The sequence below is a fragment of the Felis catus genome, chromosome B2, assembly GCF_018350175.1.
Source record: "Felis catus isolate Fca126 chromosome B2, F.catus_Fca126_mat1.0, whole genome shotgun sequence".
Lineage (NCBI taxonomy): Eukaryota > Metazoa > Chordata > Mammalia > Carnivora > Felidae > Felis > Felis catus.
The window spans coordinates 58655001-58681965 of NC_058372.1; the positions used below are offsets into that span (position 1 = coordinate 58655001).

Here is a 26965-nt window from a genome sequence, read left to right on the forward strand (position 1 = left end):
AACATTTTTATTTCCTTCAATTGAGTTACGGAGCTAAATTACAGACCATTGTGTATCTGATACTACTGTATGTACTCAGGAAGTAAGTACTAAATATATAGGTGACACAACAAATCTAGCTTCTAGAAAAAGACTGAGGAACACAGTGGTCCTTCCAAGTAACTCAATTCTTCTCCATTCAGAATTTTCCAACCATTTAATTGATCCTCCTTATTGATCCAACCAGGCCATTTGATTCATTGATTTTCATTACTCCACTTAAAAATCTCAAGTTCTACAGGGAGCTTGGGTTACCTACGCTATTATGAAAGATAAGAAAAACTAAATCTTTAAGAGTAAACTACCTCAGATAACAAATAGTATGTGTTCTGGTCGACTTTCCTGTACTTACCAGCTTTTTGGTTTGTCAGTTGTTGACGGATCTCTAAAATACACTGTCCTAACCAAACTGCAGAGCATCCTGTCTGCCTTTTAGTTTGGAGTCACTGTGCATCTTGACCTTGCCATTTGTGTAAGTATCAGACTGGGTAATGACCTTATTTGCTACTATCCTGCAGTCCCTAGTTATCTGCTTGGCATTTATGGTCAGCTTTTCATTTACAGCCTGATGCTGACATATTCCCTAGACAATACTATATGTTACTCATTAGCATTAGTGTCCTCTCTCTAAAATCATGGTCTAACATAAATCCTCTTAGAAACATTGTGCTCTGAAATTCTTATGAACCTGTAGCAATTTACTAGCGAAGTAATTGTTTCACCTAAAATTGTACTTCAAATCATTATTTTAATACATGCTTTTTTCTCATTAAAATAAGACATGTTTTCTTTCAAAAGAGAAAAGTCAATTATATTTTATTATTGTTTATGAGAGTAAATGACAATGTGATGCATAGAAAAAACTATCTTTAAACATTGCAGTACTATTTGAATTATGTAAAGATCTCTAGAAGATTTCTTAAGATAATTTATTTTCTGTATCCTTAATGACTTTAAGAAAGTCTATGTAACTTGCATTTGAACATTGTAAAAGCAAAGTGACATTTATTAATATTAATTTGTATTTCCTGAAGCATATTATTCATTTTCAATACAGTATTATGTACTGTAATATTCCATCATGTTTATTCAATGCTGATTTAAAAAAAAGACAACTCATACTCTAAAACCAATTAGCAATTTAAATGTAGTGAAAGAATATTAGTCAAAACAAGATATTTTCATTTTTTCTAAAGCAAAAAAGCTTAAGGACATCATTGTCTTTTCTACTTTTTAATGTAGCTATTAACAATACCCAAGAATTTGTATGCATATTTTATATCCTTTAATTAAATTCACTTCAAGGTCCTAATTTATGTGTAAAATAGAAAGATAAATATATGCAGTGTTTTTGAAACTTTATAAGTAAACTTTTAAGGAAAGTTTAACAGGAACAAATTCAGCTCAAGTTTGACTAATTTCATATAGGTGAATGGAAAATTGAGTTAGTATGCTGATGTTAAAAATTATGATTTCTGGCAAATTATGACAGACTAAAAAAAACTATTTTCCTTTAACAAAATTTTGATAATGAAAGTCCATGGCCAGATTACCAAGATACAACTTATTTCTAAAAAGATGCAACTAATTATACGGCTTAAGTTGTTTTATTAGGATATTGTTTTAATAGGACTTAATTCATAAACTATTTTCCTTTAAACATATGCAATTGTAGATGTGACATAAATATTTAAAAATATGCCACTTAAACACTTGACATCCAAATTATTAGGTACCATTTTGTTGTTGATAATGATGTTTTATTGTTTTAATGTAAACTGCAGTTCTCAAAGTGACGTCTTTGAGAACAACAGCATCACTGTCACCTAGAAACTTGTTAGAAAAGAAAAATCTTTGACACCATCCCAGACATACTATGTCAGTAACTCTGAGGGGGAGGTCAGGCAATGGGTGTTTTAACAAGTCAACTGAGCAATTATGATGCATGCTAAAGACAGAATAATTAATCTGGATGTTCTCAACATTGGTAAAATATTAGAATTATCAGATGAATCAATATAAATAGATTCATAAGTAACATCCTATACCAATTAAAATGAATTATCTGATGAGAAGACCAGAGTTTGTTAAAGCACCCCAATTTTAATGTGTAGTCAGGGTTGAGAACCACTTCTCACCTAACATCCAAGAGAGCTTACTTCATTCCTTTTTTACTTCTGTGGAACTGAAGGCATGCCTGTTATTTTATTGACATTGCAAAAGTTACTGCCAGATCAACAAATTTTAATATCTAATGAAAATGTTTCCCTTTTTTGCCTGTTCTCCTAATGGGAAACACAATGCCTTATTTTTGGAATTGTAATAGGTATGCCAATTTAAATCCACTACTACCTATATACAGATAATATCTTATTAGTAATTTTTAACAAATATAAAAGTGACCTGAAAGATTCATTGCTCTTCTAGACTGCCCATCTTACCACATAGTATTGGTTTCCTAATAAATATCTAGGTGGAGTTAATCAGAGTGGAGATACATCATAAGTACACTGGATTTTCTGCTCATTTAACAATTTACCTAGTTCCTACTATGCTATGGAATTAATCTTTACCTCCAGAAATAAAACTAATAATTTATAATGAGAGTGTAGAAATTTAAAACTGACATAGAAATACAGGCAAGTAGTAATACTTTAGTAATAGTATTTTAATACTATCTAACTAGTCTACGTAACTAAATAACTAATACTATCTAACAAACTCAGTTACATCAGAGATTTAACAGACATTTACAAAGTTTGAGTATCCATGGGTGCCTGGGTAGCTAAGTCAGTTGGGTGTCTGACTTCAGCTCAGGTCATGATCTTATCGTCCATGAGTTTGAGCCCTGCGTCAGGCTTTGTGCTGACAGCTCAGAGCCTGGAGCCTGCTTCGGATTCTGCGTCTCCCTTTCTCTCTGTTCCTCCCCCACTCGCACTTTGTCTCTCTCTCAAAAATAAATAAAGATTACAAAAAAAAAATTAAAGTTTGAGTATCCAAACATTTTAGGTAGCAGGTTTCTTTTAATTATTTTGTTATTCATTACTCTAAATTCAGTATTTCTAAAATAGTTGTAATATCTAAAATTAGGGCATTCATTTATATTCTACAAAATTATGAATAAAACAGTTTACATGGGAAGTAGATAATTTTCAAATAATTTTATGTTTACAATATTTAACCCTGAGTTAATAGTTGATAACATTGTAATCATCCCATTTTTCTAAAGCAAAAATAGCAAATGACTTTTTTTTTTAATTTGCACAAAATAAGCTTATGCTTGACTGGAATAATTGATTATTGTACAAAATGTCTTCAATATGTGTGAAAATTTTAGAATCTACATTGTTTCTTCCTCCTTTCTTTCCCTTATTCAATACAACACTAATTATTGACACTTTTTCATGAAATAGCTCTCAGATATCTTACTGTAAGCCTCATTGCATTATGCCCACAATTTAACTCAGTGCTAATACTTTTTTCTGCCTTCAGTTTCCCTCATTCATCCTAAATGCAGATGTGGAATAATTTTCAAGCAGTAGCAATTCTTCCCATCATGAAGTAAACTGAATAAAAGACCAGGTATGCTAAACTAATATCTTCAGGTTTACATGAAAGTTTCTTCAATGCCCAATATCAGTTCATTTCTCACTAACTCACTTCATACTTTTTTTTTTTACTTTCTTTCTCTCCTACAATGTATGTCACAAATGTACCTTGATTAATATTATGACCTTTCCCCAGAGGTCTGGACTGACTGACCAAAAATTTTATGAAAAACTTGTGTTTATCAGTCTGAAATCACAAATCATGCAGCCTCTAAAGGTCATTTTTATTTTCTTTTTAAGAATTTCAAAATGGTACATTTTTTCTTTTTAAATATGTGGGTTAGAATATTTCTTCTGCAAAAATAAATATTGTTCAGTTAAGAATGATACATTTAATAAAATAGATATTAATTTGGGGGAAGATCCAAATGTTCTAAGAACAAGAATAAGGACACAAAGAAATCATGAAAAGATGTCTACAGGCACGCGAAATTGAATACATGCACTACCCTTTTGTTAGAGCGTCTATATATATAGAACATATTTCTTTTTAATAATTGTTTTTGAGGAAACATTTGGAGAATTATCTAGAGAATGTATGTGTATACATAGGTTGGCATGCATTTTATGGAAAACAATAATTGGTAAACGTTCAAGGATCAAACGCTTTTAAAAACAGCTTATCTGCCAGAAATCAGTTTTGCTTCTACTAAAATACAACTTGTTCACTCTCTCTATTGATCCTATTTGAGTCATGTTGTATTTCAGGTATTTAGGAAAACCTCAAAAATTATTTTTTAAAGTTTATTTATTATTCATTTTGAGAGAGAGAGAGAGAGAGACAGCAAGCAGAGCATAGGTAGAGAGAGGCAGAGAGAGAGAGAGAGAGAGAGAGAGAGAGAGAGAGAGAGAGAGAGAGAGAGAGAGAATCCCAACCAGGCTCCGCGCTGTCAGCACAGAGCTGGACATGCAGCTCAATCTCACAAACTGTTGAGATCATGACCTGAGCTGAAGTCAAGAGTCTGACACTTAACTAAGCCACCCAGACACCCCCCAAAATTATTTTTGAGTAATAATTATATTAAATAGAATTTCCAGTTATATAAAACAAAAAGTCTACAATTGTATTGTAGTAGTTATAATTATATGCGGTACTCACATACACTATTTTTATCTTTATGAAAATCTACTCAGGCTTCCTTTTATAAGAATGCTTCATTGTTTTCCACTTACTATTTATTTAAGCATTATTTGACAGTATGTTTCATGGGAAATTTAAGAACATATATTTACATTCTTATATAAATGCATATCTTTATATATGCATATATAAACATATATATGTACATTTTTGCAATATATACAACATAGTTATATTTATGTAATATACATAGAATATATATATATATATATTTTTTATTTGTAAGAGACACATATTTTTTTTATATACCAATGTTTTCTTATTTTGAAATACACCCTAACCATGTCTGTGAAACACTTCAGCACACTATATAAAGGATAGGAGAGATTGGGTGAGATTCACTTACCTTGTATATGAATGAAGCCTAGTGCACCTGGGTTTCCTGGAGCTGTGAAGATTCAAAGAAAAAGTCATAAGCATGTGATCCCTCTATAAGACACCATGAACCTACAAGTGGAGGCCAACAGGAATGTTACTGTTAGAGCTGGAAAATTATCATCTTTGGAGAGATTAATTGAAGAATATTAAATCTTGACTCATACTTACGGGAAACACAATCTCCTTTATAAGCTAAGAAAACAAAAAAGATTTAAAGAGTTGATTCATAGATGACCACACAAAAAAGGAGAGTGAAACTGGTAATAGTAACAAAGGTATTAGCATGATAGTTCTTATAGACCATACAGCAATGTGATCATATCACCATAAACTGAAACATCATGAAATTGGGCTACCTACTCAGCCATTTATGGAATGGAACTTTAAAGAAAAACTAAACTGAAAAATGTCCTTATCCAAGATGTATAAGTGATGTGAAATATTTGCTAACAATATTAAAGGTCACTGAAAAATCATGGACATGAAATGGTCAATTTAATGCAAATATTCACCCTCTTAAACTCACATTATGGAAAATACTTATCTTGCTCACAAAATAGATGCTTTTCCAGATGTCTGACATACAAGGTGCATGGAGTGGTTATAGGCTTGTGTCAGGATGTGTGATAATAAGTAGATAAAGTTCCTTCTCTATTCTCAACTGTGCAGTATGAAGAATCACAGACTGAAGAATTAATTGAATAATGCCATGAAAAAGTTATATATTAGAAAGATTACAATGAGAAGTCTTGTCACCAAATTGAAAATAAATTTGAGTAGGAAAACTGAAACAAAGAAGACCATCTAAGGCTTTCAAAATGTGATTATAGGAATCTGAGCCACATCAATAGTAGTGGGTATCAAAACTCGAGTTCACATTGGGAAAATATGGCAGATGGAATTGAAGGGACTTAGCAGCTCATTGTAAGTGAAATGAGGGGTGTGAAGGAAATATTAAACTTAAATAAGACTCCAGGATTTGATTTTACTTTTTGGTAATTTAACTTAAATAGAAGACATTTTCAGAATGGAGAAATAATAAGTTTTGTTTGGTCTCTGTTGTTATTCATATGAAATTTATGAATTGAACTATGACTTCTTACATGAATGAAGAACCCTAAGTAGAGAATAAATGACACCTGCTTTTGTATTTTCAACATTTTTGGTAATTTCATCATTATTCTTTCTGATACCTACCTTCAGTCAGGATTTCATAACTACTATTTTGTTTTATCTTTCTCCCCAAATTGTTGAGAAACCCTCCTAGCAATATAGAGACAACATTCAATTTTGTGGTTTTGGTTTGTTTGTTTTATGGTTCAGCAATTATTTTCTCACAAATTTCTATATAATTTGTGTGTATTTCAAGCCTTAATTTTGGACTGACTGCTACAATGGTTTCCACATCTACTCTGGTTGCTTAAACTCTTCATTCTATAGCACAAGTGTTCATTACATTTCCATCTCCCATAGAGCATGACTCACTTTCAAACTGAAGCTTATTTGTCGCAATATCAATATGAGGTCTTTTAACCTCTGCTTCATGTATGAAATAACTTAGATGTAGCATTTCAGCAACTTGTCAAAGGCAGACCTAGAACAACAGGTTTTCTGACAAACATGTTAACATGCTTTCCATTGCATTATGCCTATTCTCAGGTCAAAGATTTTATTATGCTTAGAGTTTTATTATATTTTTTCTTTGAAGCTGAATACTAATAATTGTGGAACTCCCTGGTTATGCAAAATGACAACCTAATTATTATGAGCTCATATTTATTATTATTCTCATAGGAATGAGAAATATCACCTAATTTACTATCCTAATGATCTACTCTAATAATTTCTCAAATCTTATGCCTGAAAAGTATAGAAAAGATAGAATTTTCATCTTGTAATTTTCAATCTCTGATCATGCCTCATCAACTCATATTGTAAGAATATGAAAATGTTGCAAATAAAAACAAAATAAAACACATTCAAGTCCCTCTGTTTTTTTTTTGGTTTTTTTTTTTTTTTGCTTTTTTTTTTTTTTTTGGCAGGGGAGGGAGTATTATGGAAAGGGTCCTGAGAAGAAAAAGGCTTATTTAGTACTCAATACTGACTCTCTCTAATACCTGGAATGACTAACTCTAAAAAATCCTCTCTCTCTCTCTCTCTCTCTCTCTCTCTCTCTCTCTATATATATATATATATATATATATATATATATATTTATAACCTCTCCCCAAAATGCTGGAATGGCCCATAAAGTTAAGTAATATTATAAATGATTCAATGAATAGCACACATTACATTGTGAATTCCTGTATGCTTACATCAAGTTAATGTCCAGTAATTCAATTAAATGAATACAATTTCAAAGAAGAGATTCCTTTAATAATGTAACATTGCAGTTTCTGGGTAAAATATATGATAGTATTTATGGCCATTTACTCAAACCTCTACTAACTTCAGTGGATATTACTTTATGAATTTTGCAGTAAGAAGCAAACATAAGCTCAGTGAAGCAGCTATCTCTGTACCAGTTGCAGATAATAAAATACTTTATATTAAGTAGTCATTTGTATTAGATTAAGGTTGTCCTTCATAAAGTACTGGTGCTGTATATTTTTAGCATTTGCTTCCACTCTTATGATATGCAAATATAATCATTATACCATTTTACTGAAGTGTTCGGCATGTTTCTACACCATCTAAATTGGTGAAAATGAATTGTGATAGCATGCAATATTAATATGAAAAGCCAGAAAAATTGCTCACATAATACAACTTTCATATTAGAGGATTTAAAAACTTCAATATTGCTGTTGCAAACCTCTTCTTAGTTGTGCACATAAGCAGAAAGATGAAGTACCAAGTGTTCTATCTCTTTTGAAAACAGTCCTTTCTAGGGATCAGAATGATAATACTGCTTGGCAAAACAATATCTGTAGATTCAAAGAACAAAATACTAATTTCAGCTAAATCTGACTCTATTGCTTTACAGCTACTGAAATTTAGGAAAAGGGCATGATTCTCCCTATGAATAATAAAATGAGAAAATGAAAGTATTTTGTGTACAGAACTATCCACTTCCCTTTCAGTTTTATCCCTTTCAGTATTGAGTTTAAAAAAAAAACATGAAAGAGAAAATTGTAGGGACTTATCATTGGGAAAATACTGACAGAACTGAGTCATAGAGTAATGCTTTTGACCAAAGGTAGAATTCAAATCCATCTTTTGAATTTTATGAGCTTTTCAGAGAGAAAACCTATAATCATTTGCCCAAAGTGTCTATTTACTAGTTTTGCCCATGACATGCTCGAGCTTACCCAGTAAGCAAAGTACAGAACCAGATGGTATGAGTCCTTAAGATTATCTGGAGATATAGGAAGATGGCGGCGTAGGAGACGCTGGGCTCACCGCGAGTCCTGCTGATCACTTAGATTCCACCTACACCTGCCTAAATAACCCAGAAAACCGCCAGAGGATTAGCAGAACGGAGTCCGTGGAGCCAACGGCAGACGAGAGGCCCACAGAAGAGGGTAGGAAGGGCAGCAAGGCGGTGCGCGCTCCACGGACTGGCGGGAGGGAGCTGGGGCGGAGGGGCGGCTCGCTGGCCCAGCAGAGCCCCCGAGTCTGGATTGCAAAAGCGGAGGGGCCGGGAGAACTGTGTTCCGACAGCAAGCGCGACTTAATGTCTGGGAGGACATAAGTTAGCACCTCTCCTCGGAAAGGGGAAGGCTGGAGGACAAAGGGAGGGAGAGCTGCTGAGCCCCCTGACAACAGAGCTCAGTTTGGCGGGGAACAAAGGCGCTCGCCAGCGCCATCTCCCCCGCCCATCCCCCAGCCAAACTCCCAAAGGGAACCAATTCCTGCCAGGGAACTTGCTCGCTCCATGCAAACACCGAACTCTGTGCTTCTGCGGAGCCAAACCTCCGGCAGTGGATCTGACTCCCTCCCACTGCCACAGGGCCCCTCCTGAAGTGAATCACCTAAGGAGAAGCAAGCTAAGCCTGCCCCTCCTGCCCCCGTGCACCTTGCCTACCCACCCCAGCTAATACACCAGATCCCCAGCACCACAAGCCTGGCAGTGTGCAAGTAGCCCAGAAGGGCCACGCCACCCCACAGTGAATCCTGCCCCTAGGAGAGGGGAAGAGAAGGCACACACCAGTCTGACTGTGGCCCCAGCGGTGGGCTGGGGGCAGACATCAGGTCGGATGGCGGCCCCGACCACCAACTCCAGTTATACACCACAGCACAGGGGAAGTGCCCTGCAGGTCCTCACCACGCCAGGGACTATCCAAAATGACCAAGCGGAAGAATTCCCCTCAGAAGAATCTCCAGGAAATAACAACAGCTAATGAGCTGATCAAAAAGGATTTAAATAATATAACAGAGAGTGAATTTAGAATAATAGTCATAAAATTAATCGCTGGGCTTGAAAACAGTATAGAGGACAGCAGAGAATCTCTTGCTACAGATATCAAGGGACTAAGGAACAGTCACGAGGGGCTGAAAAACACTTTAAACGAAATGCAAAACAAAATGGAAACCACCACGGCTCGGATTGAAGAGGCAGAGAGGGAATAGGTGAACTAGAAGATAAAGTTATGGAAAAAGAGGAAGCGGAGAAAAAGAAAGATAAAAAAATCCAGGAGTATGAGGGGAAAATTAGAGAACTAAGTGATACACTAAAAAGAAATAATATACGCTGGGGCGCCTGGGTGGAGCAGTCAGTTAAGCGTCCGACTTCAGCCAGGTCACGATCTCGCGGTCCGTGAGTTCGAGCCCTGCATCGGGCTCTGGGCTGATGGCTCAGAGCCTGGAGCCTGTTTCCGATTCTGTGTCTCCCTCTCTCTCTGCCCCTCCCCCGTTCATGCTCTGTCTCTCTCTGTCCCAAAAATAAATAAAAACATTGAAAAAAAATTAAAAAAAAAAGAAATAATATACGCATAATTGGTATCCCAGAGGAGGAAGAGAGAGGGAAAGGTGCTGAAGAGGTACTTGAAGAAATCATAGCTGAGAACTTCCCTGAACTGGGGAAGGAAAAAGGCATTGAAATCCAAGAGGCACAGAGAACTCCCTTCAGACGTAACTTGAATCGATCTTCTGCACGACATATCATAGTGAAACTGGCAAAATACAAGGATAAAGAGAAAATTCTGAAAGCAGCAAGGGGTAAACGTGCCCTCACATATAAAGGGAGACCTATAAGACTCGTGACTGATCTCTCTTTTGAAACTTGGCAGGCCAGAAAGAATTGGCACGAGATTTTCAGGGTGCTAGACAGAAAAAATATGCAGCCGAGAATCCTTTACCCAGCAAGTCTGTCATTTAGAATAGAAGGAGAGATAAAGGTCTTCCCAAACAAACAAAAACTCAAGGAATTTGTCACCACTAAACCAGCCCTACAAGAGATCCTAAGGGGGACCCTGTGAGACAAAGTCCCAGAGACATCACTACAAGCATAAAACATACAGACATCACAATGACTCTAAACCCGTATCTTTCTATAATAACACTGAATGTAAGTGGATTAAATGCGCCAACCAAAAGACATAGGGTATCAGAATGGATAAAAAAACAAGACCCATCTATTTGCTGTCTACAAGAGACTCATTTTAGACCTGAGGACACCTTTAGATTGAGAGTGAGGGGATGAAGAACTATTTATCATGCGACTGGAAGCCAAAAGAAAGCTGGAGGAGCCATACTTATATCAGACAAACTAGACTTTAAATTGAAGGCTGTAACAAGAGATGAAGACGGACATTATATAATAGTTACAGGGTCTATCCATCAGGAAGAGCTAACAATTATAAATGTCTATGAGCCGAATACCAGAGCCCCCAAATATATAAAACAATTACTCATAAACATAAGCAACCTTATTGATAAGAATGTGGTAATTACAGGGGACTTTAACACCCCACTTACAGAAATGAATAGATCATCTAGACACATGGTCAATAAAGAAACAAGGGCCCTGAATGAGACATTGGATCAGATGGACTTGACAGATATATTTAGAACTCTGCATCCCAAAGTAACAGAATATACTTTCTTCTTGAGTGCACATGGAACATTCTCCAAGATAGATCATATACTGGGTCACAAAACAGCCCTTCATAAGTTCACAAGAATTGAAATTATACCATGCATACTTTCAGACCACAATGCTATGAAGCTTGAAATCAACCACAGGAAAAAGTCTGGAAAACCTCCAAAAGCATGGAGGTTAAAGAACACCCTACTAACGAATGAGTGGGACAATCAGGCAATTAGAGAAGAAATTAAAAAATATATGGAAAACAAAAATGAAAATACAACAATACAAACGCTTTGGGATGCAGCGAAGGCAGTCCTGAGAGGAAAATACATTGCAATCCAGGCCTATCTCAAGAAACAAGAAAAATCCCAAATACAAAATCTAATAGCACACCTAAAGGAAATAGAAGCAGAACAGCAAAGACAGCCTAAACCCAGCAGAAGAAGAGAAATAATAAAGATCAGAGCAGAAATAAACAATATAGAATCTAAAAAAACTGTAGAGCAGATCAACGAAACCAAGAGTTGGTTTTTGAAAAAATAAACAAAATTGACAAACATCTAGCCAGGCTTCTCAAAAAGAAAAGGGAGATGACCCAAATAGATAAAATCATGAATGAAAATGGAATGATTACAACCAATCCCTCAGAGATACAAGCAATTATCAGGGAATACTATGAAAAATTATATGCCAACAAATTGGACAACCTGGAAGAAATGGACAAATTCCTGAACACCCACACTCTTCCAAAACTCAATCAGGAGGAAATAGCTTGAACAGACCCATAACCAGTGAAGAAATTGAATTGGTTATCAAAAATCTCCCAAAAAATAAGAGTCCAGGACCAGATGGCTTCCCAGGGGAGTTCTACCAGACGTTTAAAGCAGAGATAATACCTATCCTTCTCAAGCTATTCCAAGAAATAGAAAGGGAAGGAAAACTTCCAGACTCATTCTATGAAGCCAGTATTACTTTGATTCCTAAACCAGACAGAGACCCAGTAAAAAAAGAGAACTACAGGCCAATATCCCTGATGAATATGGATGCAAAAATTCTCAATAAGATACTAGCAAATCGAATTCAATGGCATATAAAAAGAATTATTCACCATGACCAAGTGGGATTCATTCCTGGGATGCAGGGCTGGTTCAACATTCACAAATCAATCAACGTGATACATCACATTAACAAAAAAAAAGAGAAGAACCATATGATCCTGTCAATTGATGCAGAAAAGGCCTTTGACATATTCCAGCACCCTTTCTTAATAAAAACCCTTGAGAAAGTTGGGATAGAAGGAACATACTTAAAGATCATAAAAGCCATTTATGAAAAGCCCACAGCTAACATCATCCTCAATGGGGAAAAACTGAGAGCTTTTTCCCTGAGATCAGGAACACGACAGGGATGCCCACTCTCACCGCTGTTGTTTAACATACTGTTGGAAGTTCTAGCATCAGCAATCAGAAAACAAAAGGAAATCAAAGGCATCAAAATTGGCAAAGATGAAGTCAAGCTTTCGCTTTTTGCAGATGATATGATATTATACATGGAAAATCCGATAGACTCCACCAAAAGTCTGCTAGAACTGATACAGGAATTCAGCAAAGTTGCAGGATACAAAATCAATGTACAGAAATCAGTTGCATTCTTATACACTAACAATGAGCAACAGAAAGACAAATAAAGAAACTGATCCCATTCACAATTGCACCAAGAAGCATAAAATACCTAGGAATAAATCTAACCAAAGATGTAAAGGATCTGTATGCTGAAAACTATAGAAAGCTTATGAAGGAAAGTGAAGAAGATAAAAAGAAATGGAAAGACATTCCCTGCTCATGGATTGGAAGAATAAATATTGTCAAAATGTTAATACTACCCAAAGCTATCTATCTACACGTTCAATGCAATCCACCAGTTGCATTCTTATACACTAACAATGAAGCAACAGAAAGACAAATAAAGAAACTGATCCCATTCACAATTGCACCAAGAAGCATAAAATACCTAGGAATAAATCTAACCAAAGATGTAAAGGATCTGTATGCTGAAAACTATAGAAAGCTTATGAAGGAAAGTGAAGACGATAAAAAGAAATGGAAAAGCATTCCCTGCTCATGGATTGGAAGAATATTGTCAAAATGTTAATACTACGCAAAGCTATCTACACGTTCAATGCAATCCCAATCAAAATTGCACCAGCATTCTTCTCGAAACTAGAACAAGCAATCCTAAAATTCATATGGAACCACAAAAGGCCCCGAATAGCCAAAGGAATTTTGAAGAAGAAGACCAAAGCAGGAGGCATCACACTCCCAGACTTTAGCCTCTACTACAAAGCTGTAATCCTCAAGACAGCATGGTATTGGCACAAAAACAGACACATAGACCAATGGAATAGAATAGAAACCCCAGAACTAGACCCACAAACGTATGGCCAACTCATCTTTGACAAAGCAGGAAAGAACATCCAATGGAATAAAGACAGCCTCTTTAACAAATGGTGCTGGGAGAACTGGGCAGCAACATGCAGAAGGTTGAAACTAGACCACTTTCTCACACCATTCACAAAAATAAACTCAAAATGGATAAAGGACCTAAATGTGAGACAGGAAACCATCAAAACCTTAGAGGAGAAAGCAGGAAAAGACCTCTCTGACCTCAGCCGTAGCAATCTATTACTCGACACATCCCAAAGGCAAGGGAATTAAAAGCAAAAGTGAATTACTGGGACCTTATGAAGATAAAAAGCTTCTGCACAGCAAAGGAAACAACCAACAAAACTAAAAGGCAACCAACGGAATGGGAAAAGATATTTGCAAATGACATATCGGACAAAGGGCTAGTATCCAAAATCTATAAAGAGCTCACCAAACTCCACACCCGAAAAACAAATAACGCAGTGAAGAAATGGGCAGAAAACATGAATAGACACTTCTCTAAAGAAGACATCCAGATGGCCAACAGGCACATGAAAAGACGGTCAGCGTCGCTCCTTATCAGGGAAATACAAATCAAAACCACACTCAGGTATCACCTCATGCCAGTCAGAGTGGCCAAAATGAACAAATCAGGAGACTATAGATGCTGGAGAGGATGTGGAGAAACGGGAACCCTCTTGCACTGTTGGTGGGAATGCAAATTGGTGCAGCCGCTCTGGAAAGCAGTGTGGAGGTTCCTCAGAAAATTAAAAATAGACCTACCCTATGACCCAGCACTAGCACTGCTAGGAATTTATCCAAGGGATACAGGAGTACTGATACATAGGGGCACTTGTACCCCAATATTCATAGTAGCACTCTCAACAATAGCCAAATTATGGAAAGAGCCTAAGTGTCCATCAACTGATGAATGGATAAAGAAATTGTGGTTTATATACACAATGGAATACTACGTGGCAATGAGAAAAAATGAAATATGGCCTTTTGTAGCAACGTGGATGGAACTGGAGAGTGTGATGCTAAGTGAAACAAGCCATACAGAGAAAGACAGATACCATATGTTTTCACTCTTATGTGGATCCTGAGAAACTTGACAGAAACCCATGGGGGAGGGGAAGAAAAAAAAAAAAGAGGTTAGAGTGGGAGAGAGCCAAAGCATAAGAGACTCTTAAAAACTGAGAACAAACTGAGGGTTGATGGGGGACGGGAGGGAGGGGAGGGTGGGTGATGGGTATTGAGGAGGGCACCTTTTGGGATGAGCACTGGGTGTTGTATGGAAACCAATTTGACAATAAATTTCATATACTAAAAAAAAAATATCTTAATATTAAAAAAAAAGATTATCTGTAAATACATAAGCCAGGAAATTCTGAAGGGCTGTATCATTCTTAGCTGTTTTGAAAGCAGAATTTTTATTTGAGGAAAAGAAATTATTTAATGGAGTGATTTTTTCTAACTTCTTATACTAGGTCCTATACTAATACATCTTCAGATCTTTATATTACTAAACGAAAGACGCAAACATAAAACCTTTTAGTTATTTACTCTACTGAGAATTATGGAGGAGACAAAACAATCTACTGGTTTTGTTTCATTTCCTATGACTCATTTGTTCCTGCAGTAGCTGGAAGCCAGTGGACCCACATACCACAATTGTTAAGAGAGAAGACATAATACTACCAGTCACTTCTAAAAGTCAGACTCTCCTTTCTAGTTATGATGCAAGAGGCATTGTCAAGGGCATCTCTGCTAGGTATGCTGCTTTCAGATGAAATGATGGTGCTACCACCACAACGTGTTTGTTGTAAAGGAAAACACATGGGCATATAGAAGGGGCAGGGAAAGAGTAGAAGAATCAGCATGAAAATCTTTGGTCTGCCACTTCAAGAATCCTCATTTGTACTATCCCCACCCACAAAATAGGTATAATTAAACATATGTGAAGTAAATATGAGAATTACAGATGTGTGATATCTATGTAAAGCATCAAAACCTAAACATATTCAACAAAGAGTAGTTTTATTATTATCAGAAAGATTTTTAGTAAATTTAATTGTCCCTTTACATTAAAAAAATTCACCTGGCATATTAAGTGAAATTTTTATATTTCATATTAAGGAAATATCAAATTCATGTGATCCTTATGAAATAAAACAAAACAAACTCTACTTCTTTGGTTTTCATTTTTATAGAGCATCATTATCATCACAAATCTTCTTGCTCCTTATTCTTAAATGTCATGACTGGGTCAAAAGAAGGATTGTCTTTGATTGAAGACAATTTTGGACTGAAATTTAGGCATCCTCACTCTGAATGTTTAGTTAATCCAAGTCATTTTTTTTCATCTATAAAATATTTCAGGCTGGCTGTGAGGGTTACATAAAATAGTCTATAATGCTAAGTAGTACACATAGCATCATCGAATCTCTATATACTAATGTTAATAAAAAAGGTAATACTATCTCTCTTGGAGGGTGTTTTTTTTTTTAATTTTTTTTTCAACGTTTATTTATTTTGGGGACAGAGAGAGACAGAGCATGAACGGGGGAGGGGCAGAGAGAGAGGGAGACACAGAATCGGAAACAGGCTCCAGGCTCCGAGCCATCAGCCCAGAGCCCGACGCGGGACTCGAACTCACGGACCGCGAGATCGTGAGCTGGCTGAAGTCGGACGCTTAACCGACTGCGCCACCCAGGCGCCCCTGGAGGGTGTTTTTTTATGTTACCAGTTTATTATAAAAGGATATAATAAAGGATACAGATGAACATCCAGATGGGGAGATGTACATGGCAAGGTATGGGAAAAAGGTGTGGCAGTTCCATGCCCAGTCCAGGTGCACCACTCTCCTAGAACCTCCATGTGTTTATCAACTTGGAATCTCTCTGAACCCAGTCCTTTTGGGTATTTGTGGTGGCTTCATTAGATAGGCATAATTGATTGTCATTGCCATTGGCAATTGATTCAACCTCCAGCTCCAATCCCCTCCCCAGAGGTGGGGGCAAGGAATGAAGGGAAGTGGGACTGCAAGTTCCAGTCCTATACTCACAAGGCCGGTTCTCCTGGCAACCCACCCACATCCTTAGATTGTTCTTTTAAAGTTTTTTTTTTTTTTTAAGTTTTAATTGAAGTATAGTTTACTTACATGCAATATTAGTTTCAGGTGTACAAAACAGTGATTTAAAATTCTGTGCATTATGAAATGTTCACCACCAGTGTAGTTATTATCGCCATACAACATTATTACAATATTTATGACTATATTCCCCATGCTGTACTTTTCACCCAAGTGACTTATTTCATAATTGGAAGCTTATTTTCTTTATGGTGGGCTCTTCCTCTACCTTCAAGTTTAATCTCCTTCTTTGATTAGACTAAGTTGCACTCTATACTCACTTCTCCCAAGTGATTCTATCCACAATTTTCCATTATCAACTAAGTGTTGATGGCTCCCAAATCCAGACCTCCAGCCTGAACTGCTCCTTTGTACTTTAGGTTTTATCAAATTCATACTCCTATTTTGCTTACATTATTCATCATCTTTCCCTCTAATGTTGATCACTCCCCTGATGATTCCCATGATCCTATCCACTTTTCTTTGGTGTATACTTTTTACTATTTTACTTGTTTTGGTGTATACATTTACTATTTTCTCATATAGCACATATTTTCAGTCAATGGGTAGAGTCAATTTTAGGTAATACATAATTCTTGAGCTGTTTCTATTTCTCTGCCTAATACTCCAACTTGAGCTTTAATTATCCATTAACCAAAATGTTTTATTTGGGTGCCTACCTTTTAGCATCTTTGCCTATAATCTACATATGCTGCACAGATATCAGACTGAGTACAACAGGGAATCTGACCATATAACACATATTAAAACTTGAAACTGAATTTACATCAAATCCAAAATAAAACTTTCATGTACTCTCCCATGACAATTAAGGCTTTCAATGACCCACACTTCTATTGTCTGTGCTCATTTGCCACTCATTTTGCCTGCTCAAGTTGATTTGCAAAACCCACTGTTTTGGAGTTTTACCTTAGCAATACGTACTTTGTGCTTCATTTATGTTTTGTCTTCTTGAAATTATTTCTTGTCCTTGCTTCACGTGAGTAATCTGCTTGTGTAATTCAGATTAGACTAGCTGACTAATAGTTCTGTCACATGCCTTCAGAAAGGTGCCTGACACTATGCTAAAGAGAAGGAAGAAAGGGAGACACTAATATCTATGTATCATATTTTATATTTTCATCGATAATATTCACACTCATAATAGCATAATACTAATCAGAAATAATTTATTGAGCACCTCATATATGTATGTGTGTATATACGTGTATGTATATATAATGATCAGCACTTTATATGTATTATATCAGTTCAACTCTATACAGATTATGACAGTCATACACCTCTATTATCCATGAAAGCCATTCTGAGTATGACTCTTTAATAAAAGATATCTCTTTGTCTTTAATATTTCTTCAGAGGGTAAAATTGATATTTATAGGGTTTAGGTCACTTTTAACACATCACACCATTAAGGGGTGGACCTAGGACTTGAACCCTTGTATCTGTAGCTTGGAAGACCTATCTGCACCCTAAGCACACCAGGCAGTACATCCATCTCATAATATAACTTCTAAGACTTCACTTCACAACACTGTTATATTCTACCTCAATGAAATAACTATGTCTACCAAGTTAGTGGTTTGTCCACTCATATATCTGTTTGTCTCTCTCTCTCTATGTGTGTGTGTAATATATTGATTCATTTATGACGTTTTCCTTAAATATAGGCTTGACATATGCAAAAATGAATACCAGACAACGTTACATAGTAAGCTTGAGGAAAATACAGTACTTTACTCTCTCCCTTCATTCAAATTCAAATACTCACAAAAACAGAAAAAAAAGATACATTCTTTTAAATGCAGTAGAAACTAAAACTAATAGTCTATAGTATACCAAAACATTCATAAAATCAGTATGACCCTCTCACTGAGGGCTTTCCAACTTCAGCCCAACCACAATAATCACAAGTCAATATTCTTGAGTTCTAAATAACACATTTCCCCCTTCTAGTATCCTGGAAAGTGAGGCATGGGCACATGATGAATAACTTTATTCCTGTAAGGTGTCTTGTGACAGAATCATGGGAGAAGCAGATAAAACTGCTGTGAAGTGATTGTATACGGAAGTGGCCAGCATAGAATGAGGCACCCTCTAGCAAAAGGGCAATGACTGACATGGGGACCAAAATGCCATATATTGAAGCTAAAGATGGTCTAAGTATGGCTGCTTTTACCTCACCAAGGTTCTTTGTGCCCCTAAGCACTTGAGGAAATATGAGAGAAAACTTTTTTCAGTCATAGGAATGTGACTGAATTTAGTTTTAGATACCAATTCTATGAAAAGTAAACAAAAAGTGACTGAATGTACCTCAGAGACAGTATGGTTTATACCTGCATCAAACAGAATGAAGAATTAACAGAAAATTTTCAGGTGTTCTTCAGATTGAAGAATCAGATTTTGATTTCAGCATCTGACTCTTGATTTCTGCTCAGGTCATGATCTCATGGTCCTGAGATACAGCTCCATCACAGGCTCTACTCTGGATGTGGAGTCTGCTTAAGATTCTCTCTCTCACTCTTCGTCTGCCCCTCCCCTGCTTGTAGGCCCATGCGAGCATGCTTTTTCTCAAGCAAGCAAGATAGATAGATAGATAGATCTGCCCCCTTATCTTTTTCCGTTGTGCTGCATCATCCTATAACCCTATATTCTTAGAGTTCTCATGATTTTATTTTTTTAAGTTTATTTATTTTGAAAGAGAGAGAGAAAGAGAGAAAGAAAAAGGGGGGAGGGGCAGAGAGTGAGGGAGAGAGAGAATCCCAAGCAGGCTCCATGCTGCCAGTGCAGAGCCCCATGCAGGACTTGGTCTCAGGAACCGTGGGATCATGACCTGAGCCAAAACCAAGAGTCAGATGCTTAACTGACTGAGCCACCCAGGCACACCTAGATCTCTTGATTTTAAATGTTAACTGTCATAATTCCTTGAATTCATCAAGACCCTGAGCACTGATTCCACTGCTTCCTCAGAAGTATCCCTTAGAGCTTCACTTCCCACCTTGTCAATCCTGGTGGAGAGGAGAGGCAGAAGAGAGTACTATTATGTCTAGTATCTACAGTGAGCAGTCAGCCCACTAACCACTGAGTGTATTTCCTGTGCCTCTTCCAGTGACCAGGATACCTTAACTAAATTCAAAACTGTATATACCCAGTAAGAAAACAATCCTCTCTGTTTGGAGACAGGGATGGGGCTTATATTTCTGAAACAAAACAAAACAAAACAGAACGTAGAGAAAGAATGGGGGAATATTTGTATCTATTTCATTATGATGAGACTGAATGGTCTATTATTTCAATGTTCAACCATCTTCCATACAATCCTGATTCTGTTACTAAGCCATTGCCAAATTTGTATGTACTGTGTGCTTTTACCACTTATTGTTATTTTCATGAATGGTTTATCAAAAATTTGGGAAGAAGTATGTCAGGGCTAGCAAGACATGATTCTAAGGTAGAAGTTAAACAATAATTTAGTATATTTTTAGGGAATATTATTGTGCACACTTAAGTGCACAATAATAGTAAGCACATTTTCTTCACCAGGATCTAGTCCACAAATGACTTAAATGTCTCTTAGTACATTTTTTTCTCATTGTGTTCTATTACTCTATATTTATAAATGTATAATAAATTGCTGTAGTGATTTGGAACATTAAAAGCAGTTGCTTAATGTATCTCAAAACCCCTGGCTAAAATTAAAATCAGGACACAATTTACTTAGGTTATTTTAGTTTTCTGCTTAGTTTCACCTTTACTCATTTCTATTTATTAGATTTCCTGTTTTTTCAATTTAGCCATTTTATTTTTTGCTTGCAACCTCAAAAAAAAAAAAACTAAATAAAAAGAGTAAAAGCAAATTTGAAAAAAAATCATAATGATAAAATTTCTTATACCATGCCTATTACACTTAAAACAATTTGCCCCACTACAAATATCTCTAGGAGAAAATATCCACCTGAATTTCAGTTTTAAAGAATTTGAAAGATAAGATATGAGGCTGAATTGTACTTTTAAAGACATCTCATACTTAAACTGGAACTGGGACAGATATTAAAATGTCAGTAAAAAAAAAAAAAGAACATTTTAACAAGTAAAACCTTAAATAAAGTACAGAATAATATATGTACAAAAATATATCTAATAGAAAAATGGGTAGTTCAAACTTAGTCTAGGGTAACTTGGCTTATGCAACATAACTAGAGAGACGTAGCATGCTAGAAGAACACATTCATACATTTTACTCTGTTACCGTGTTTTCAGTCCTTGATTCATTGCTGTGCGTCTGTCTTATTTACTTTGTTTATATATTTGGTTTTATTAGAGCTACATGTACCACTTAATTAATTCATTCTCTTAGCTCCCTGGTTACTTGCTACGGTTCCTGGATTTTAAACTGTCTCCTTACTCTCGACTTGCAATTTTTTTTGCTCTTTGCTCTCCAAAATGCATTCTTTGACACAGTTACAAGATCCCTTATGCACCAATGGTCTTTCTAACCAAGACTGAGATGTTACCTAGTTATAGAACCCAGAGGCAGTAGAATAGATATGTGTGTGTGTGTATGTATGTATGTATGTATGTATGTATATACATATATTCCTTGGAATTAACGTTGAATATGAAAATCCCATGAGAAAAAAATTAAATATTAAATATTAAGACACTTAAAATATGTTGTAATAAAACAGAACTGTGGTATTGTAACAAGAATAAGCAAAAACAATACAAACAAAATAGAGAGCTTAAAAACAGATATATACACATATAAGAGCTTAATATATGATGAAAGTGGTCCCACAAAGCAATAGAGAAAACTTACATTTTACAGTAGACACTATTAAGCACATTGGCTCACTATATGGAGGGATATTAAGCTCCTACCCAACAGCTCATAATCACATAAAATAAAAATAAATTAAAAATCTAAATACAGAATTATAAAGTTAAATCTACAAATTTTAATATAAAATTACAAAGTTAATCAGAAATTATTAAAGTATTCATTTCACCTAGAATAGAGAACAATTTCTAAAATAATGTGAATCTGATTATATCAGTATTAAAAATATCTTAACCAACAAAGGACACTGCTGATAGAATACTGATTGTGATAGAACATTTCTGAATTAACAATATACTAATATGAAAAGTATGCTTATAAATTAAAGGCACCAACCTCAATGTAAAACAAGTAAAAATAAGAATAGAAAAGCCCTAAAGCCTATTAGAATATGATAATGATGTTAAAATTATTGGTAATCAAAGATTAGGATAAAAGTAAACTATGGGGAGAGGATTAAATTAACCAGTGAAAACACTGTTCCAAGTACTGAGAGGTATGATTAACTCAACTTTTCTCATACCGGGTTAAAAGACAAAACCACTTAGAAAAGTGAACACATACTGAATGTTGATAAAACTCCTGATCCTTCTATATCAAGATCTATTTTATATATTTCTATGTGTATATTTGGGCCTTCTATTTTACACAGCGCTGTATTGAACATGTAATTGGCATTTATTTATTTTGAAATCATTGATAGGCATTCTTTTAATATTTTTATTTATTTTTGAGAGAGACAGATCACAAGCAGGGGAGGGGCAGAGAGAAAGGGACACACAGAATCCGAAGCAGGCTCCAGGCTCCTAGCTGTCAGCCCAGTGCCTGACACAAGGCTCGGACTTTTGAACTGCGAGATCATGACCTGAGCTGAGCTTAACTGACTGAGCCACCCAGGCACCCAGATAGGCATTCTTTAAAAACGACTGGTAAGAACTTCTTTTTACTTCAATTTTTTTTGAGATCAGTATTCCATAATACTTATTTCCTTAAAGAGAAGTAAAAAATGCACAAATTTTTCCACTAGTTTTATGGCATCTTATTAAACCTGTCAAGGCAGTTACCTTTCTTGGCAATTTTTGACACAAGAGGAGGGAAGTATGGTTGGTTTGATGTTATTCTACAAAAAACTATATTTATGGATCCTGATGGTCAGTAAATAGGAGGGAGCTAAAATACGGTTTTTACTTCTTCTAAGTGTGGAAAATAAATTTAATTTTACAATGAAAGTATTTTCCAAATATAATCATTTTAGTAAAGTAAAATCAAGTTTTATTTTCACAGAATTGCTTTGGAAAGATATACTCCATGGTTTACAAAAATGCCTAAAATTGTGGGAGGTAATGTCCACCCAAAAGAGTGGTTTACCATTTTTTACTCAGTTTTGATTTTGAAATCGTTTCATATTTATTTATTTTTAATTTTTTTAATGTTTATTTATTTTTGACAGAGAGAGAGATAGTGTGAGCCCGGGAGGGGCAGAGAGAGAGGGAGACACAGAATCTGAAGAAGGCTCCAGGCTCTGAGCTGTCAGCACAGTGCCTGACACAGGGCTCGAACTTGTGAACTGCAAGATCATGACCTGAGCTGAAGTCATATGCTCAACCAACAGAGCCACCCAGGCACCCCGAAATCGTTTCAATTTTAAACAACTAGTAGAAGTATTGTATTCCTTGATTGTCTCCTTTGTGCCAGATACAATGAATTTATACAAAGTACTTCAGCTAATCTCAAATAATCCTTAAAACAATCATATTAGTTTATTACTATTATCCCTACTTTACAGAAGAGGATTATAATATTGTTTTAAGGTAAATTGCTTCATTCCAAAATCTATTTAATGATTTTCTATTTTTAATATATATTTTATTTAAGGAACAAAATGCTATTCTGCTATTAAAATATAAAATTATCTCCTTGAGATTACCATCTAGAAGCATTAGGAGAATAAAGAAAGGTGGAAGGAGATAAATAAAAATTTGTACTAAATGCTTTGAAATAACTATCCTGTCTAGATCTAACTAGAGAATTCACTGCAACTTTAAATACATTCCTAAAATATTCATTCTTATTATATTTTCCTATTAATAGTTATTCTTTAACATCACTTGTTTTTTCTTTGAGCAGTTTCCTGCTAATTAATATCATTAGATGACATATTGGTCATCAAATCTTTCCAAGAAACTTCAGAAAACATTGCTGATCAAAACAAAGCCAACTTTATTAGCAGTATTACACTCAGGAAGACCCTACTTTGGCAAAATGTTAGTAGTCTCTCAGATGGGAAAGGCAGAGGAGGATATATTTAGTATGGTAAAGTCTTTGCTGGATAGTCTTAGGGTAGAGTCAAAGTCTGGTATCTAACTGGGCTTGGGTAATATTTATGACTTAATAGCTTTGGGTCAGTAGACATAATAAAGTTAAGAGTCCTGAAGCAAGTGTTGAGGAGAAAACCTGATGAATTAGTCTTTTTTTTAAATATTTTTAAAATTTATTTTTGAGAAAGAGATAAAGAGAGTATGAGTGGGGGCAGAGTGAAAGGAAGACACAGAATCTTAAGCTGGCTCCAGACTCCACGCTGTCAGCACAGAACCCAACGTGGGACTCAAACCCACGAATTATGAGATCATGACCTGAGCTGAAGTCGGAGGCTTAACAGACTAAGCCACCCAGGCGCCCCTATGATGAATTAGCCTTAATAAGTAACCTATATTAGTTGCTTTTCAGTCTTATTTACAGAAACAAGTAACGACCTTATTTTTACTTGAAATTAGTACTGTTTATCATAGAGAAAGAAAGTATGTTTGGGCCCAGTATTGGTCAATAAGGAAAATTAAGTTTATATCAGTTCTCACACACTATTGATTTTTTATTCCATAATTTGAAATTATTAAATGTGCACCAACTTATTAAATATTTATTGAACTTGTAATCAATGAGGGGGAATACAAATAAAATTATTTATATGTTGGGCCTCACAATCTAAATTTCTTTATTCTCTTTTCTTACTATTTAAACTTGAATAAATCATTTAAAATATTTAAGTAATAAAATCTTTACATTCTTGTAGGATTAAAATTATAGTGATAATACTTTGCTTGCATGTTTAATAAGGATTAAGTGGATACTAAAGCAATAAAGCATTGAGTTCAGTGCATGGCATGGAGTATTCACCCATTCATTCAACAAAATTTGAAAATGTACTAAATTATAGACATGATTGGACACACAATAAAATAGACACAATCATTAATTCACTGTGATTCCTAAAAAGTATTGAATGCAGATAGAAATACTTATGAGTATTTGCAACTATGCCCTATCTATTTTATTAAAAAGGTTACACAAATCAAAGGAACCTTGTACAGCTGTGCTTCCTTATATTCTATTCTAATGCAAAGGTTGAGCTATTGTTTTCCTAAGAAGATTTCTAGAAATAAATTACAAAGAGGGAAGAATGGAGTATATTTTATAAAACAGTTTTTATTTTGTTGCCTTAAATTCATTTTTTGCTAATTTTAAAGTATCTCCAGGAAATCACCCTACAATGCCATAAATGGAAAAAGTTGTACATTAAGTATAATTAAATGAATTAAGCTGGTCATATAGATATATAAATGGAGGCAGGCTTTCCACCAGGAGAGCAAGGAATTGGAGTCCTTTCCAAAGAGCTTGAACTTCTAAGATAGGTTGTGATATGCATTGTCTGTTCAAACCTATGAATAATTGGGAAGTGGAGAATAACAGAAGACTAAGAGATTGACAAAACAGAGTGGGTAATGTATGATCATTGCTTAATGTTACATCTTATAAAAAGTAAAAGCAGAGGGGCACCTGGATGGCTCAGTAGGTTAAGCGTCCGACACTTCAGCTCAGGTCATGATCTCGCCATTCATGAGCTCGAGCCCCGCGTTGGGCTCTGTGCTGACAGCTCAGAGCTTGAAGCCTGCTTCAGATTCTGTGTCTCCCTCTCTGCCCCTCCCTCACTCTCTCTCTCTCTCTCAAAAATAAACAAACATTAAAACAATTTAAAAAAAAAAAGTAAAAGCAGCCATGGGGCAACTGGGTGGCTCAACTGGTTAAGCATCTCACTCTTGATCTCAGCTTAGGTGTTGATATCAGGGTCATGATGGGTGTGAATCCTACTTAAAAAGGGGGGAAAAAGGAAAAGCAGCTTTTATGAAAAATTGAATTGGTGACTGCCTCCTGGGATTTGTAACCTTTCACCAACTGACTTCACACACACACACACACACACACACACACAAACACACACTTCAATCTTGCAAGGAGAAAGGAGTTTCTATGATCTTTGACTAATATTTTCCCTAAATTATGAACTGGTGAAACATTCACTTTTTCAGAATCGTGTCCGTAATCCTAAATGTAATATTGGAAGCAAAGGGGACCTCATGGGCCATCTATGCATGAAGACATACAAGCATTTATGACTAAGTTAGATGTTCCTTTTATGTGTTGCATTCAAAAAAGTTATAAATCATTTGCAGATGGGTGATTTTTTAAATTGGTGTTTCTTTTTTTTTAATGTTTATTTATTTATTTTTGAGAGAGAGGCCGTGCAAGTGGGGGAGGGTCAGAGAAAGAGGTTGGGGAGGGTACAGAGGATCCTAAGCAGACTCTGTGCTGACAGCAGAGGGCCTGATGTGAGGCTCGAACTCAGGAAACAAGATTATGACCAAGCCGAAGTGGGATACTTAACGTCTTGAGTCACCTAGACGCCCCGTGGATAGATGAATTTGATGCATTAAAAGTCTCTGGTATACTAGTAAGAAAGAATGTGATGAAAGAATGTGATTTGGACTTAATAGTTTTTAAAATTTTTTCACATAGGATAATTGCATATATTTAATATCTGTCTAACCCAGATAAAAAGAAAAATGAAACTTGCACTTATTTTGAGGTGTTATAATTTTTTTATAAATTAAAAATCCACAGGTCTAATGAATAATGTATGTATTTCTTCTCTTGACTATATCAATCTGCATTAAATCATAGTGACATTTACGTTAATACCTAAACGTAAAAGGTATTTTGCCTGAAGGAACAATGCTTTGTTAATAACTACACAAACCTTACACATCTTCAGAAAACAGCACTGACCAAGAACTTAATTATTACTGTAAATGCCCTGTGAAGTGTTTGAATAGGTGTAATTTATTTACTTAGAAATTACCAACACAGATGCTCTCACCCATCATATATCTCCTCTGTATTCAAGTATGATTTAATGGTTTCTTGTACAAAACTAGCCCAAGCCATTAAAAAGCAAATAAACAGTCACAGTAGAGGGTGTATTGCCTACTCTACCTTCATGAAGCATGTGTGCA

General features: G+C 35.5%; 1 protein-coding gene across 3 annotated transcripts in view; it reads right to left on the reverse strand.

The window, feature by feature from the left end:
* Nucleotides 1–26965, reverse strand: part of LOC101082908 (protein eyes shut homolog) — a 906892-nt gene that overhangs the window by 305889 nt on the left and 574038 nt on the right. For all 3 annotated transcript variants that reach the window (XM_045057713.1, XM_045057712.1, XM_045057714.1), the window contains exon 13: nt 5135–5176. In XM_045057713.1, coding sequence (XP_044913648.1) covers nt 5135–5176 — 42 coding nt within the window. The remainder of the gene's footprint in view (nt 1–5134; nt 5177–26965) is intronic.